Source organism: Pongo pygmaeus, chromosome 2, assembly GCF_028885625.2.
Source record: "Pongo pygmaeus isolate AG05252 chromosome 2, NHGRI_mPonPyg2-v2.0_pri, whole genome shotgun sequence".
In the NCBI taxonomy this organism is placed as follows: Eukaryota; Metazoa; Chordata; class Mammalia; order Primates; family Hominidae; genus Pongo; species Pongo pygmaeus.
This window is the reverse complement of record NC_085930.1, coordinates 9320889-9339658: the sequence shown is the minus strand read 5'-3', so window position 1 is coordinate 9339658 and position 18770 is coordinate 9320889. Positions and strand designations below refer to the sequence as shown.

General features: G+C 32.9%; 1 protein-coding gene across 1 annotated transcript in view; it reads left to right on the top strand.

Moving 5' to 3' along the window:
* Positions 1–10812, top strand: part of CADM2 (cell adhesion molecule 2) — a 579278-nt gene extending 568466 nt beyond the window's left edge. The window contains exons 10-11 of the mRNA XM_054482108.2: positions 1998–2123; positions 3052–10812. Coding sequence (XP_054338083.1) covers positions 1998–2123; positions 3052–3170 — 245 coding nt within the window. The 3' untranslated portion in view covers positions 3171–10812. The remainder of the gene's footprint in view (positions 1–1997; positions 2124–3051) is intronic.
* The last annotated feature ends 7958 nt before the right edge of the window (positions 10813–18770 follow it).

The window sequence follows — 18770 nt, the reverse complement described above, 5'->3', positions numbered from 1 at the left end:
TTTCAAACAGTCAGATTTTTTGCTATCTAGACATATGATCCTTTGACACAGCAGTTACATTAAAAATACAGAAGACTCACAATCTATTTGTCAGATTAATGTTCCTATAATCCAGCTCTAGTTTTTGAAGGCATTCTTGCCAAGGCTAATTTATTTCGTTACTTTCACTCTCCTTTAAATAGATCTGTAAATTATAAATAGCTATCCTGAGGCTATCTGCAACAATGAACCTGGGAGAGCAGGAAGTACACTCAATCTGATCTTTGTCATAGGGCTGAGTCTTAGTGGATGTTATTGCCTAGGTCTTCACTCAGTTTCATCCTTCTATAAAGAGCTAATTTTCCAAACTTTTGAGTGCCCAAATGTCTGGGTATTCTTTTGACCTTTTCACTTCTTATATATATATATATATATATATATATATATATATATATATATATATAATTTTTTTTTTAAATTATACTTTAAGTTCTAGGGTACATGTGCACAAAGTGCAGGTTTGTTACATATGTATACACGGGCCATGTTGGTGTGCTGCCCCCATTAACTCGTCATTTACATTAGGTATATCTCCTAATGCTATCCCTCCCCCCTCCCCCCACCCCACAACAGGCCCTGGTGTGTGATGTTCCCCTTCCTGTGCCCATGTGTTCTCATTGTTCACTTCTCACCTATGAGTGAGAACATGCGGTGTTTGGCCTTTTGTCCTTGTGATAGTTTGCTGAGAATGATGGTTTCCATCTTCATCCATGTCACTACAAAGGACATGGACTCATCTTTTTTTTATGACTGCATAGTATTCCATGGTGTATATGTGCCACATTTTCTTAATCCAGTCTATCATTGTTGGACATTTGGGTTGGTTCCAAGTCTTTGCTATTGTGAGTAGTGCCGCAATAAACATATGTGTGCACGTGTCTTTATAGCAGCATGATTTATATTCCTTTGGGTATATACCCAGTAATGGGATGGCTGGGTCAAATGGTATTTCTAGTTCTAGATCCCTGAGGAATCGCCACACTGTCTTCCACAATGAAAAAATGCTCATCATCACTGGCCATCAGAGAAATGCAAATCAAAACCACAATGAGACATCATCTCACACCAGTTAGAATGACGATCATTAAAATGACCTTTTCATTTCTTCTTGAAAACTGGCCATCCTTTTCTGGGCTGATCTCTTGCCTGTAAAATCCTAGTAAACGCAGAACATAAAAGTATATTATTAATTTATCTCTTTCCAATCACTTTCTCTAGAATCACAAGTTCCACCGGCATCTAAATCTTGATGCTGAGTATTTATCTTCCTCTTTCTATCAACAGCATTTAACAGTCTCAACCCCTGCTTTCCCGCCAAAATACATGCTTCCCTTTGATCAAGTAGTGTTTTCTCCAATATTGCTTCCTATCTGAATGTTATCTCCTTTTTAGTGTGCACAACTGGAAGTTCTTCCTCTTCCTGAATTTTAAACATGGAAGTTTCCAGTGGTCAGTTCTCAGACCTCTTCTTTTCTCCATCTAGACACCAATGGGTGAATTAGTCAATTTCCATAGCTGTAAATAACATTTACATAATGATAAATTTCAAATTATCATTTTCGGCCCCAGGCTTTCTCCTGACATTATTTTAACTAGATAACAGTATAGTTGTGTTACTCACACCAAAGAAATATACAGGCATACACACACATTTTCAGATGGAGGTGAGGAGGAAGGAAAGGCCTATAGCTATACAAAATTGTATAAGTATATTTGCTTATCCAATCTTTTCCTTAAAATGTAAGCTCAAAGGCAATAGTGATTCATATATCAAATGTTATATCCCCGGATACCTTGTATATTATAATATTTGTTCACAGGATGACTGGTGTAACACACATTAATGTATTATTTAATAGAAATTGTGTTAATTTTCAAAATAACTCATTCTAATGCAGTTATGTATTCTATGACTAAATAACACATTAACTAGAACAATATTTTCTTGTCTTTTCCAGATCCTAATGCTTTGGCTGGCCAGAATGGCCCTGACCATGCTCTCATAGGAGGAATAGTGGCTGTAGTTGTATTTGTCACGCTGTGTTCTATCTTTCTGCTTGGTCGATATCTGGCAAGGCATAAAGGTATGTTATATTTAGTCAGAGTACTCAATGTTGGCAAAATATTCTAGACTAACTTCATTATAAAATATGATATCAGTGCATATATGTTTCTGTATGTGTGCATAGAATAGGGAGATAGAGAGAAATGCTAAATTATTTCAGCGAATTCTTAATTATTTTACTTAAATTTAAAGTTGGATTGGCTTAGCAAAATAATGTTTAGCCAATGGCCAGATGTCATAAAGTAAGCCACTGGCTCAGAAAAATAGAAAAAATATGGAAGAAAGTTTGTAATTTATATCTGGAACTGAAATCCAACTATAACTATTTGGTTGATGTTTTTGTTTGTCAGTTTGTGAACATCTGTGTAGCCATATTTAGTGAGGAAAATAAATATTGTGCAACGGGCCAGGTACCACTTTATTGCTATAACCTACTTTTAAAGAAGTTTACCAAAATAAACAGTGACAAGTTTGACATGACCACTTTTAAGATCTTAACAAAATGTAGTCCCAGCTACTCGGGAGGCTGAGGCAGGAGAATTGCTTGAACCCGGGAGGCGGAGCTTGCAGTGAGCCGAGATCGCACCACTGCACTTGCACTCCAGCCTGGGCGACAGAGCGAGACTCCGTCTCAAAAAAAAAAAAAAAAAAAAAAAAAAAAAAAAAAAAAAAGACCCTGTTTGCTAAAGCTATAAGGTTCACATTGATTTTATCCATCATTAAAGAAGTCACAGTTACTTATTACCCATTTCAGTTTGGCTCTTGCCTGTAGTAAATCAAGCCATATCTGAAAACTGTAAGGCAAGAGTGCAACTTTAGAAGAGTCAATCGGGAGCGTATTAGGTCTCAAAAATCTGGCAAAAGTTTCTTCCTAAATAATGTAGCTTTAATGCTGGGTATTTTACCAGTCTCACAGAGCTGACATATTTTTCTTCCAATATACGCAGGAACGTATTTAACAAATGAAGCTAAAGGAGCTGAAGATGCACCAGATGCTGATACAGCCATTATCAATGCTGAAGGCAGCCAAGTCAATGCTGAAGAGAAAAAAGAGTATTTCATTTAAGATGCAGGCCAAGATTCTGAGTTTTACTACCAGGCTGAATGCTGGAGAAAACTGGCTATCATCTTTCAGAATTCATTTCTTCCATCGTCTGCTACCCTTATTAACTCCCATACTGTACTGCTATCAGTAGCCAGTGTATACCAACAATCAGCTGTTGAAAGCATCATTCTTTAATTACTGTACCATCCATAATGCAGGACATTTCTTACTGCCTAAATTTCACACCATTGCTCTTTTAACATACAGTGCTTGAATATACAGCCTTAACAATGTTAATCATCTCCTTGGATCATGATATTGAGTGGTTTTTATACATTAAAAAATGTATGCAGAGGTTTTCCCCCATTTTTTCCCCTTTAAGTCATAGACCTTATCAGTTTGCCATTGGACAGCTTTCACAAGTAACAGGATTAGGGAAGGACGTAATGTACTTAAGAATAAGTGGAGGTTAGAGGTTTACAATTAATGTTTTCTACATGTCTGTCTTCAAAGACAACATGCTTTGGAAACATATGTCCTAGAAAACATAAAATTAAAAAAAAACACTATAGTGTAGTTTTTGGAATGTTGGAGATTATACTGGTAAAGCTGTATCGATTTGCTATTGAAATATAGTATTTGATACAGGAGCCATGTGTACGAATTGCAATCATGACATGGTATCTTCTATAATTATATAGATCTTACTATTAGGATATTGTAGCTTCATTTACTAATTAATTATTCCAAATGATTTACTGCTTTTGGAATCACAAAGATTTAACTCATTTCTCTAATTTGATTCTATAATTTATTTGCTTCATAAAGATTCACCTGCCTAAACAATATTGAAGTATCCATAGGGCACAATTTTCAGACATTTTAGTATCTGTATATAGTGCATATAATAAATCCAATTAAACATTATTTGATACATATTTAACTTTTTTGGCTGTATGTAATTCAGTCATAAGTAAGCATTTTCTAACGTCCATTATATCCCTTTAGATATTACTTAAACCAATATTATAAGTAGATAACATGTATTAGTATTTTTGTCTGTATGTCCTAGCACTGTTCAACAACAAATTTTTCTAGTTCTTGTTAATTTTTATTTGTTATACAATGGAAGCACAATGTTATAAGGAAAGGTAATTTTAAGCTAACAACCAGTGCACAGCCTCAGGTTTTAAATTACAACCACAGTTGAATAATAACCTAAAAATAAATTTTAGTTTGCTAAAAATTTACAAATTTTCATTTTGCAGTTCCAGAGCTGCTTACCTATGTTGGTTTGCCAAAAAGAAGTGTTTAAGATATGTTTTCTGTGTAAATGAACTAATTCTTTATATTAAATTCCTGTCTATGCATTTTGTGAGGTACAAACTGATGAAACAGTGAGTGATAGAGAATTTCTGCCATGCTTTTAACTCCAAAGTGAAAGTCTCTTTCTCTGGATTATTTTAAGATTTTGGTGTATTTAACCATTAAGAAATGCTGTATTCTTAAATATGACACAGTTAATCTAAAGTCTTATTATTTCTTCTAGTAAAATAAAATATTGTTAGATTAGTTCTCATTAAATTTATTATATGCTAAAGAATAAAACTCCAGTTAGATTTTAAAAAAATCCCATTTACAAGCATTGCACCTTTAAGAAGGAAACAAATATGACAATATGGTAGCTATACTTGTGATGTCTGACGCATGATGGCCTATGGTTTTAAAAATAGTATTGTGGAATATATTTTTGGGGAATAAGAATGGTTGAGTACAACATCATGTATTAATATCAAATGAAAGACAAGGGTGCTGTATCTTTGATTATTTATCAAAAAAGTATAAATCTTTTAAGGAAAATGTTAGAATTTTCAAGTTTTTTTTGATTGTTGAAGCATTTATCTTGTTGATTTCTTATAAAAGAAAAAGGACGATGTCAGTCAAGCAGCACTTTTTCAGAATATACAGAACATAAATAATATGATGTGGTTGAGTGTTAACATAATAAATCATATACAGTATGACATTTTAAGGAAATAAGTCTGCATTAATGTGATTGCATGCTTGTTTTTACAGTTCACTCCATACCATCTGTGGAAAAATGCAATAATATGTTAATATAGTATGGTAGTTTGAGAGAATCAGGTAGGTGCTACTAGACACATTGAAACTAGAATAGGTTTATAAACTGTTCATATCTTTCAATGCATAATCTTTAGAAAGACTCCACAAAGCAAAATTCATCCTGTTAGTACAAAATGGAAAGGTTCTTATTACAGAAGTAAGTTGTATGAACTGCATCATCAATTACTATTTAAAGCCTAATTTCAGGATGCACTTACAAAATTGCTACTCTTCATCGATGCCGTATTTACATCCCTCTTCATTTCATCTATATTCTACTTGGCTCCAACAACTAAATTGTTGCCTAAATAACTCAATCGTTATTTATAGCACTGTAAAATTAGAAATCCAAAATCGGTTGCATTTCATGATTTTTGACTCTTTTAACCCTTCAGAGTAATATAAAATCTCATTAGAACTCTTATAAAACCAGTTAGCTAAAACAACTAGATTATTATACTAGTTATAAATGCTGGTATATTATAATTTGTGGGATCTAATTAAATGTTTGCCTGTTAAATATAGTTTGATTTAAATGAGACGCCACGTTCTGAACTGGAGAAAATAATATCAATGAAGTTATATTTTCATACCTTTAAACATTATTTAATTTTCAACCAAACAAAAAATAAATTGTAAAAATTATGCTCATTTCTATTCCAACAAATCAGAAAATAATGACGTAATATTTCTAAATGAGAATGATGTCAATTTCATTGTCCGGAACGTGCACACTTGTGTGCACATAGAGTCAATTTCTGTCTTTTCTAAGTGAGCACAGTAGGTAGGGAACTCAATGGAAGCAGTGTGCACACACACACACCCTTAGTAGAATATGGAGCATTATTCTTTACCAAAAGTAGCTATTCTCTGCCAGTGTACTGTTTACAGTGTAAATTGATTGTCCTCCATCAAAATCAAGTCTAAGCAGCATTTTTCTTTTCTTTTTTATTTTCCATTTTTGTGTGTTCTAGATAGGATTATTATCAAAAGTAGGAGGAAAAAGAAATGTTTGTGAGTGCAAGATTAAAGACAGAGCGCATGAGCAGAGTATTGATGGTGTGCATATTTGTGTGTGTGTATGTGTGTGTATAAGAGAGAAAGAGAAATCAAAAAGAGAGAGAAATTTCAACTTGTTTTCTTTTACCAGAGAATCCAAGAAGCAGTTTAAGGAACCTGATATTGGAGTTTAATCTAGAAACTGGATGATCTCATATTGATTCAAGATGCTTAATCTTTCATTGAAACTCCACAATTAAAATAACAAATAGAGAAAGAAAACTAACTTTCCTAAATATGGCAAAGAAACTAACACCTCGTCTATTTTTATTTCTTTGTAAAAATATAAATATCTCAATCAAAAGTACAGGCTCATTTGTAATTATGTACTCATGATTGTAACAGCATTGAGATTCCATATAGGCACATGTATAGCAGCTGTTTGAGAGTGATGGCTCTTCCATGTAACATAGCAGTTATCGTGTAATTTAGTGCCACTTATTGCAAAGTGTTACCAAGGGGAACATTTCAAATGCCTTTTGTTTTTCTTTGGACATCAAGATAACTTAGTGGACAACAAATATTAAATTTTACATTATGCTTTTTAATTGTGGAGAAAATGCAAAACCTCATGTCTTACCGCAACTTTCCCATGGTATTGCTAATTACTTAGAGTCGCTAAAATTGCCCAATATTATTTCCCTTTGCAAATGGTAATTTCTGATAAAACAATACAAAACAAAAAATAACCAGTAATCACAGCCAAATGAATGAAACACCCAATGAGAATTACTGTTGAGTAATGCTTTTTATTAAGTGGCACAAAGTACACACTAAAAACTATGCAAAATATAGGTAACTACAGTGTACGTACATGTAAGTATCTTGTACTTGCTGTGTATGGATGTTGGAAACCCATGTAATTATAATATGCATTTTGAATATTGGGAAAGAGGAAATCTTAGTGTAGATAATAGAATTTGTTTTGAAATATACACTGGCAATATTGAAATATACTCAGTGCAATATCTGCAGTTCTATTGCTGGATACTTAATGCAAAGGGATTTTAAAGAATTCTTCAGCAAGATCCAAGAGGTTGCTAATCTTCACCTCTCACATACTAAGGCATTCATTAAAAATACAACTAATTCAAGGACAAGTTAAGTTTTTCTTATTAATGTGACACAGTAACGTTTTTATTTGGATTAGTTTTTGGTGTTATTGCAGAGAAAGAAATAACCTGAGTTTTAAATTTTGATTCATATCTCATTGAATTGGGAATTCTTCAATTTTGTTTGAAATGTGTGCGTGTTTTCATAGATTGTAGCACTTTTATTATAAGTACAAATGTATTCAATGAAAGAACATAGGGTAGTTTTAATAGTTAAAGTCACTGTATCTTAATGGGAATTTTTAAATATCTTTTCTTTTTCTATTCATTTTTTCCCTTTCTCTCTCTATTCTACCCCCAAACAAGCCCTTTGCACTCATACCCTTCCAAAGGCAATGGATTGAAAGTAGCAAGATAATAAAGAGAGTTAAAGGGGACGACATATAAGAATGGGTTCTAAAATCATCAGCATTTTTATGTATTGAGATTATTAATATTGAATGCAATAGTTATTGGATATAGCTGGTAAGTTCTCTGCCATGCATACTTACAATAATCCTTCTACCTCTCACTTTTAACATGGGCTATGATACTTCAATATAAATAGAGGAAATAATTATTTACCAGATATCCCAGGAAGCATTCTTATGGAACTATTATAACAGTGCACTCCCCACCCCCTGGGAAATCTCAAAAGCCAAGTTCTTCGGTGTATTCTATGGTGTATGAATCTGCATTTGTTTTTCCTTTTCTATCATTAGCTTCTCCTAAAGGCAAAATATTATAACTTTATAAGAATAATCCTTCTCATGCCTATTTAGTATTTCAATGTTAATATAATTGTATTGATTTTTAAAAATAGTTAAAATGGCAACACTTTGCGATCCAATCTGATATTTAATTTTTAAAATGTAACAATTTCTTATAAATTCGTGCTGTTTTAAGTAAAAATCATGTATATGAATTATTTTACCAAGTAGTATTATCTGTATGAGACAAATTTAAGTATTTTACAAATTTCTCCTCATTAATAAATAATCCTCATATAATGCACAGTATTGCCACAAATGCCCACTTCATTTTGTCTGCATAGACATGGTAAGAATTTTTCAACGATGTAATTTAGTTATTCTAAAAGAAATGACAGATTCTTCCGTAGGAAAAAATAAAAACATGAATATCTCAAATTATAATGGGGAATCTCTAAAATATGCTTAAAGTAAGATGTTTCTATGCTATGTGGTTATATTATCAATAATATTTGGTTGATCTTCACATATTTTATATGCATATGTATATATCAAGAAGTTATATATATATAACTCAAGAAACTCAAGTTATATATATATCTCAAGAAATGTATGATTATTTTGGAGAGAATGGGCCCAAATGTGAAAAAGATGTTAAAAAAAACAAAAACAAAACAAACAAAAAAACCCCCGCTATTTTCCCCTACGAAATATACTGTATATTTCAAAAGAAGAAAAGTTAAAAGATATTTGAAGATTGCAGGGGCAAAACAAAAACCTACCAGGGCTCAGCACTTAAGCACTTTTCCCACATCCAGGGTCAAAGCAGCAGTAACTACATGGAATTTTAAGTGCGGTATGAAATGCAACATTACACTTGCAAACAGTACTGTCAAACCTCAAATGCTTTCTTTCTTCAAATGCTTTTTCCTGTACATGATGCTAGTAGACACTTTTCTCTTTATATTTACTGATAGTGAAAATCATACGCAATAAAATATTGATGTTTGAAAGCAGTGGTCACCAATTGGTTAAAAAACTATGAAATGTAAACTGAATTGTTATATCTCTATCCTTTTTGCTTTTCTCTGTGTTTTTAATGTATTGAATAAATCTCATAAATAGAAAGAAAAATAATCTAGAAATTTTTCAAAGCTAGTACTCTTTCTCCTTATAAATGTACACAATTTTAATCTTTTTACAAATTTATTTAACTGTACCTACTGTACTTATTGTAGATTCAATGACGCAGTTAAGTCATCAACCAAGGATTTATGAATTTGAGATTACTGACCTGTTTTCTTCATATTGCATTCACATCAATATTTGTGAATTTGTTGTTTAGCTTTTCATTCAACCAAAAAATATTCCCTCAAGAAAGCTCCATTTTTATCATAAACATTTCAACATAACCAACATTAGAACAAGTCTGCCATGTTAAAAATAATTTAAAGACTTATCTCTGTAAATGGTATCCAGAAACGCAGGTGTTCCCGGTAATGTAGCTTCAAAAATAAAATGTGCTATTTATATGACATGAAATTCATAACTTTTGGAAGGGTATATTTATGACAGCATAAAAAATAAATTCTGTGCTATAAAGAAGATCCAACAAAATTAACCATATAAGCACAGAAAATAGAGAAACACAGTTATTGAATCTACTCTTATCATTAACATTTTCAAAAAACAAAATGCATATTGTAATATTTGGTACATGACACTTGCATGTTGATATGCCTATATACTTACAAAGTATTCAATGTGTACTTAGCAGCGCTTAAAATATGTCATGTACAACTCTTATAAACATTTTTACAGGGTTCCCATTTGCACTTCATCTTTCAGTAAAGTCTTGTCAGAAGAAAATTGTCTGATAAATATGGAAAAATAAAATTTGAATTTTAGTTATCTGTTGGACATTACTGAATTGTCTATTCATTTAGTACATTTTCTTAACCTTGAAAACAGACATTGAAAGATGGAACTTTCTTTTTTCCAGTGACAGGTCATTAAAACGATGGTACAAAACATACTTCTTTATGCCTAACACATTATTTTGAATACCTTTTTTTCAACTGCATACATCATCCATCCATTTTAGTTTTCCTCGATGATGCCCATTTTCCTTGTAAATTTCTAAGTGGAAGTTTTAAAAATTAATCATCAGTAAAATAAATGTTATCTTATTTGTACAACATTTAATCGTTATTCCTTGGAATATATGAACCTTGTAAAGTGATGACTAAGGGTAAAAAAAAAATGTTGCTGACTTAGGGAAATTTGCTTGAGATTGCCAAAATTTTAAAACTCTGTAAAGGTAATTTTACATTCTCTTATGTGTGTTTACTAATGTTGAGTAGGAACAGAAGCAAAAATACCTAAACCTATTTTTTTTAACCTTCACACTCTAACCAGTATTATATATTTCAGCTACCTAAGACAATGCAATTAATCATATATCCAACCTAAGCTTCTGCCAATAAGGATTTCAGATAAGCTTTTAAATTTATGGAGGATTTTCTTTGTGTCTTTGGAAGTTGACTTACCATAAAGTATTTTATAGTCTACTTTAAATAACAGATTTTGTTATACAGGGTAAGCCAAAGGCTGTAAAAGATTTAGTGTCATTGGGTCTCATATTTGTGTTAGACCATGAAATATTCCATTAAAATTATCTGTAAATACAAGGCAAGATTTTGTATCTGGTTTATTTTATTAAATAACGTTTAATTTTGTTTTTAATTCACAATTTTTCCATTTAATATTAAAAAATGCCCTGCATTACAGGTTAGGAAATTTGACACTGTATCAAAGATCAGATTCAGCACATCTGAAAGAAAATAATGGCATTTGAAGTAAAACATTCATCCACATGTGTTCTTTTTTTAAAAAAAATTACCCAAAATGCCCACTCTTATGCAGCTTTTCAACTGTATATAAATATGGAACCCGTGCTTGCTAGGTAAATCCACTCTGTTTTCATAATGGCTATTCTTAATTTTGTCAAATAATGTATAGAATTGAAGGCACACTAGAAATTCTGGTTCATACAATTCACTAAAGGATATTAAGTCTAAGTGTTATTAATAATTGGGTTTTGATGCCTAGGAAGGCCCTTCATTATATGATAATTCCAGGATATTGCTAATATATAACAGTATATACATTTAAACTAAGAAGTTCCAGGAAATGTATGGTTTTTTAAAAATTACAAATCATACTTTATCTGTTTTGTAAAATTTAAGAATTTTTATCCTCTAGTGTTTTGAAACCTAGAAAACATACAAATGCATAGAGGAAAGATTAAAGGAGAAAAACAGTTTCTCAGTTTCATTTCAAATACCACTTAGGCTGCTCTGTGTTACATGTCATTTAATCAACACATCACTATAGGCTTAGGGTGAGGGTTAGGCTTAAGTTTAGGAAAAAAAGTAGCACAACTATTGAACACCTATATTGTCATCAGCTCAGCTCATGAACTTTACCAAGAACCTGAACATAGTATTTTGTGCCGATACCTCCATAACTTAGTTCTGTAATATAATTAAATTATCCTTCCAAGAATTGTTGTTTTCTTCATATTTAAGCATTCCTATGCCGAACGGAGGAATGGGGAAATTCAGTACTTTAAAAAAATTGTAATTATACAATGCATCTTATGATTTAAGCAAACAAAAAAAAATTACAAATGAATGAACTATCTTTCAACTACTGTTTATGATCTGAAGTTTGATATTTTTCTATGTCGATTAAAAAAAGGTCTGACTAGTACGCAAATACTTTACTGTTCTAGAATATATAGAAAATCAAATCATCATCTTTTTTTTTTTTTTTGAGACTGAGTTTCATTTTGTTGCCCCGCAGCCACCTGGGTTCAAGCGATTCTCGGGCCCCAGCCTCCTCAGTAACTGGCATTACTGGCATGCGTCCCCATGCCTGGCTAATTTTTTGTATTTTTAGTAGAGACAGGGTTTCACTATATTGGCAGGCTAGTCTTGAACTCCTGGCCTCAAGTGATCGACCTCAGCCTCCCAAAGTGCTGGGATTACAGCTATGAGCCACCGCACCCGGCCAAATCACCTTCTGAAGATTGGCCCACACAATCATTAGAATGGGTACCTTAATGAGAGTCCTAAAAACACACGCCTTGTACATTCTACCAAAACCTTCATTAATTTTGTCTTTACTGATCAAAATCCTTACACAGATAGAGGATACATATAATATGAACATATGGGATATTTTACAAATACATTGTTATGGAAGTTAGTATACAATAATAATGTAATCTAGGCACCTTTAAACTAATGAAGTATTTCTGGAAAACATCATAACCTTAGAATACTGCAACCATTTACTGTAAAATTTAAAAACATTCAACTAAGTTATATTTCATAAACATGTCTTTTTACTTCAGAATTAAAAGAATATCAAGAAGTGAAAATTTTTTCAACCTATTGGGAGATCAAAAAGGAATTGGAAAATTCCTAAGGTAAGGTTTGTATTTTTGGTAATTTTGCCAAAGAACAGAACACATTCCAATATCCTGCCAGAGAATCAGACAAGCTTTAGGGAATGTATTCTCAGATAGTTAACAAGTCCACAAACTCTGGTGGCTCTGTGACAGGAGGATTTAGGATCTAATGACTCCAATTGTTTTTTACTATATAGTCTACCAATTACATATTTATTTGCTTAAAAAAGTAACTTTTCAAAACTAGATTTGTTTCCATGAAAATATAAACCCATCAACCTTGTACCTCTTGCTATGAATTATTCACTCACCTGCTTCAGGCTATTTTCTGCTCCTAAGCAATGAATAAGATATCTATTGCCTCATATGACCCTGAAGTTCCTTCTATGGCCTGTAGGAACAATACAAGTTATTGGCATTTAAAATCATATTTTGATTACTGGTTTTTCTGCTAATCTGGTACAATCATAAAATGATTTGACATAAACACAGTACTTTGCTTAGAATTTGGGGCATATTTTAAGCCTAACCGTGAACCCTAGGCTAAGAAATTACCACCATGGCATTGTACCAAAAATCATTTCTCCCATTTCTAGAAACACTCCTCATCCATGTTTGTCCTTCTTTCACCAATCCTTCTTTCACCTACTTGTGGTCTTGGTGTTAAGATGTTGGAGTATTCCCACCATGTGACTCTTTGCTTCTCCCAAATATCTTTTATCTTCCCAGAGATATAAACAAAATGCCATGTTTCCAATAAAAGACAATTTTGAATAAATCTTTTAAACTATCGCCACATTTTACAAAAAAGAAAATTCAGGCCAAAGGTCACATGGTTATTTAGAGAAAGACACATATTTAAGGTATAAAACTAACCACTGAAGTAAATTGTCCTTCTATTATGTAATTTTGTGTCACTGGGAATATAGTTGGATTCTTCCTTTTTAATATTATTCATAGAGCATTATTAGCATCTGTCAGTGGCATAATCTTTATTGCAGGGATCTTAGAGTCACCATTGTCAAAATTTGTAAGATTCTGAGCTTCTCTTGGTGTTCTCAGAAGTGAATGATTGAAATAAAATTGAGATATAAATTCTATTTAGTGAGTTATCTGGCAGTAGGTAGGAACTGAACTAGAAATTTATTTTTTTAATGAGGGTGTGTAGAGGAGAAAGAGACAGTTTGGAAACAAGGTAATTTATTGAGGTAGAACTGAAAAACTTTCCACTAAAGCACTCTTTGGATGCTCCAGGGAAGTGTAGGGATGTTAGGGAGTACATGGTAAAAATAAGCACATTTTCCCAATTTATTGTACAAATTGATCTGGAGCTTTGGAGGCGAAGCCACTGAAATGCCACTAGGAATAATCTTCTAGCATGCTACCGTTGGTGGTCAAACCCATTACTGGCAAACTGAAGGAATAATCACACTTTGGCAAATGTATAAACTTGAATCAGTCACACTGTTTCAAATGTGTAAAGATGAATTCATTTAAATCCAAATTTATATAGCTCATGGCTGGCTTATATCGATGATCTTAGGCAGTCCTGTTTCTTACATAGAATGACTTGCTAGTTGAGGCTGTAATCTTACACTTACCATGATGCCTGACTTAATGGGTAAATAACCATTGGAGTGACACAGGACCCTGAACTCTGAACTCTGAGTGGGACCTCATACCTGGGGCTTAATGCTCTCCAGTAGCCATCTTGAATTGCTTAAAAATTTTATCTTTGAGTTGGTTTTGTAAGCGAAGTCTGATGGGACAACAGAGCATGTGCTGGAGGCATCTGCTTATGTTAGTTTCTTTTACATATACCAATATATAGTTTCTTTCAGATATACCTATATATGTATATATGTGTGGTTCTGCCTCTCACCAATTTGCCACCCAGAATAGGTTCTTAGTGACCCTCTTCTCCACTCATACCCGAAGACCACTGTAGCCCAAAGCACTCAGCAGGGTTATAGGGAAATTTAGATCAGGATGTGCTTGCCCCAAGTGTGAATTTCAGGGCATGCCTGTAATGGTCTGTACAAACTGAGTATCACTGTGCCCAGGAGAGTTCAACATTAAATAGCATATATTTATCATGCAAGAGAGAAAATAAATGCCATACTACAAAATGTTTTTTTCTGATCTTTGAACAAAGAGTGTCACATTACATTTGGCACTGGGCCTACCTAGCTAATTATGCAGTTGGCCCTGCTTGCCATTGGAACAATGTAACAGCAATTTATTGTTTTCAAAATCTTTAGACTAACAATTGAATATCTTAGATGCCTTAATTTAATTGGCATAGAGTAGCATATGGAATTGTAGTTTATTCCCTTTTTTTAGTTAAACATGTTGTAAATCTTTCCTTTTATTATTTCAGAAGAGACACACAAGTTATAGTATGGTTCAAGATCCTAAGTCCAAAGTTACTAAGGAAATTAACATGCTCATTTTCTCTATGTTCCAACCTCTGTGAACAATAAAACAACTACAGTAATGAAAGATGGTAACATTCCTTTGAAAATAATCCAAACAACATACATTAAAAAAATGGCCAACTACTGTTTTATGTACCTCAGAAAAGGGACTCTGCTAATCATTTCAGTTAATTCCTTAAGGACATCAGTTTAATGTATTACAGTGTGGGGCTGGGGGTTGCTGAGGTGAAGTCAACAACATAGCATAAAATGAATAGAGTAACAAATTTACAAATAAACAGTAAAAAGTGATTTATTTGCTCCTTATGATTAAATTGAGAAGCAAGTGGAAATTTATTTTGATTCCATTTCATAGTCTTTGTGTTCTTATGAGATTCTCAGCAATGAAGAATTGAAACTATTATCACTGATTTTGTTGAAATGCAAATAGAATTTCACAAATTCCCACCATTAAAACACTTCAATACTTCTCACTACTGATTGAATTATATGTACACATGAATATGTCAAATTTAATCCTGCCTTTCAATCCAATTTAGACATATCATTTCCTTTACTTTCACCCTAGCATCTAGTTTTCTTAAAAATCATGCATTCTGCAAATCCTTCATGTTTCTTCACTTATTTCTTCATTCATTCAAGAATTTATATTTGCTGGATATCAAGCCAGTCCTGTGATCTGGAGATACAATATTGAGTAAATAGAACACTACCCTTCTTTTCTAGAATATATACTCTAGGGAAGGTAACAGATGTTAGCCAAATATTCTCAAAAGTTAATACATAATTACCAGTTCTAATTAATGCAATGGACATGTATAAAATACTGCAAAGGATGCAAATAAAAAGCCTCCCTTGTGGGTGTGGCACGGTCTGAGGAGGAAGTGCTTGAACTGATATTAGAATAAACCAGTAGGTGTTAACCAGGTGAACACAGGAAGAAAATACAATCAACACAGAGGAAGCAACAAATGTTAGGGGCTGAGGCTTGTTCTGAAAAACAGAAAGGATGCCAGAGCAGAACTACTCCGTCTTTTATCTTATATATCTATCTCATGTCATGATTTCTTACATAATCAGCATTAAATATTTATTCACTGAAAACTATAAGCAATGCCCTGTATTGTGGAATATGAATAAACTATGTAAAAGCAACTATTGACAGGGTCCACTAACAAAAACAGAAATCACTCTGAGTTTTTTTAAGTGTTAGTTATCTAGGTGAGAAAGCAAACATGGGTGGTTTACCAGAGATTAGCAACATTAGAAAACTGCTATCACTCTCTGGCTGGAAAGAGGAAGAGCCCAGAAGCCCTCAGAGCTTGTTTGCTTAGCATACCTAGTGTCTAGTACTAAGTTTAGCTTTTATGTATATGTGTGTATGTATGTGTGTGTGTATATAAACATATATACATAAACATGTATATACATATATACATAAATATGTATATGCATATATAAAATGTATATACATATATAAACATAAACATATATACATAAACATGTATATGTTAGTTTCTTTTACATATACCTAATATATGTATACATAAAAATTCTCATGGTAACGAAGAGGAGAAAGCAGAAGGGAAAGATTCATTCATTTAACTTGTTTAATACAGATTTATGGAGCAGCAGCCTTTTGCTACACTCAGTACTTGATACTGGATATGTCAAGTGAACAAAATGCAGTTTCTGCTTTCAGGATGCTAATGAAAGAAAAAATGTAAGCAAGCAACCCCGGTTTACATTACTAAGGTGCATATTCAGGTTAAGTTTCGTATGAAATGATAATCACACAGCATCTTGAGAAAACAGTAATGTGACATCTAGACAGAGAACAAGAGGATGAGTAGGAGTTATCCAGGCGAAGAGAAGAAGAGAGGATGAAGAGGCGGGGGAGCATTCCAGGTAGATCGCACAGCACATTCAAGGACAGGGATAAAGCATAGAGAAGATCATGGAGATTTGGGGTTACCGTTTTCACTAAGAGTGCACTGATTACAAGAAGGATGAAGAGATGAATTCAGAACAGTAAGCAGTGGCTGGATCATGCATTCTTCTCTAAGTCCTGTTAAGAATTTGATACTTTGCCCTTAGAAAAATATGTCACTGAAGTATTTCAAGGGTTAGGAGCAGCAAGGACAATTAGTATCATTGTTTTTCCTTTAACGACAGGGTCCTCCACATCTGCTGAGGAATTTCAAGATTTCAGAAGTGAAAGTATTTGAGTTCTCTACAATTTTGTTGCTTTTACCCTAAGCCAAAGCTAACTCCACGCAAAACACAGATGGAGAAATGTCCCCTCATCAAATTCTGTTTGCCTACTACTCATCAAGATAATTTTATCTTCAGAATATTAGTTTATTTTCTTCAACCACTTATATTTACATAAATCAATTTTAGCCCCTTTTGGACAAAAACCAAAACCCGTTACAGAAATTATCTTTGCTTAAGTCTGAGAGCATACTTACTAATCCTCAATATTCTTTGTTGAAATGGTTAAAAATTCCATAAATTGTTAATGTATTTTTATTCAATAGAGTATGATAGAGTATAGGGATGTAGCATAAACTGAGATTTCCATTTAAAAGCAGAGATTCTGAATTCCTAAAAATTTAGACGTTCAATAAATATTTGTTGAATGGATGAATTGTCCTTTCCAACTATTTTTTTTATTTCTTAAGGAATGTGCATTAATTCATTAATTTAACAAGCGTTTATGTCGTGCTAACTATATGTCAGAAATGCTTTTAGCACTGATATAATTGTAAATAAAAAAGGAAAATAAACCTTGATTTCATGGTATTCTTTTATTGGAGGCGAAATGAATAAAAGATAAAGTAAAAATACCTGTTATCAGATTACGATAAAATTACAGAAAAAATAAAACTGAAAAGTTTGCAGAAGTGTAGGGATTCAGTTTTTAATAGGTGGGTATTAAGGGCTTTACTGAGAAGATAATATTTTGACAAAGACCTAAAGGAGAAGAAAGAGTGAAGTGTGTGGTGTTCTGGGGAGAGATTATTTCAAGCTGAGGGAGCAGCAATGCAAAAACCTCAAAAGTAGGAGTATCCCAGTATGCATGAAGAAAATCAAAGAGTTACTTGGGAGAAGAATGAAGAGGAAATGGAAATAAGAACTGAGAAGTAATGGAATGAGAGAGGGAATAACTTTTTTGGATACTATGACTTTTTTATAAGTAAAATTAAAATCATAGAATATTTTGAGCAGATGAAGAGTATGCTCTAACATGTTTTAACAGAATCACCCTAGATTCAGTAGTAAGAATAGACTGTGAACAGGGAAAAACGGAAGCAAGAACACTGATGAAAAGATTATTACAATCATTCTGCTCAAACATGATATTGATTTACCAAAGTAATAAAAGAGGAGATAGTGTATTAGTCGATTTTGAGTTTCTATAAAGGAGTACCTGAGGCTGGGTAATTTTAATACAAAGAAAAGAAGTTTATTTTTGTATTTTTGACTCATTGTCCTATAGACTATAAGAAGCATAGTGATGGCATCCACTTCTAGTGAGGGCTTCAGGAAGCTTCTGCTTATGACAGAAGGTGAAGGGAGAGCAAGTGTGTCACGTGGTGAGCAAGGAAGCAAGAAAGAGAGAGGGAGTTCCTAGGCTATTTTTAACAATGAGATCTCCCATAAATTCATTACAACAGGGAAGGCACCAAGCCGTTCATGAGGGATCTACCTCCATGACC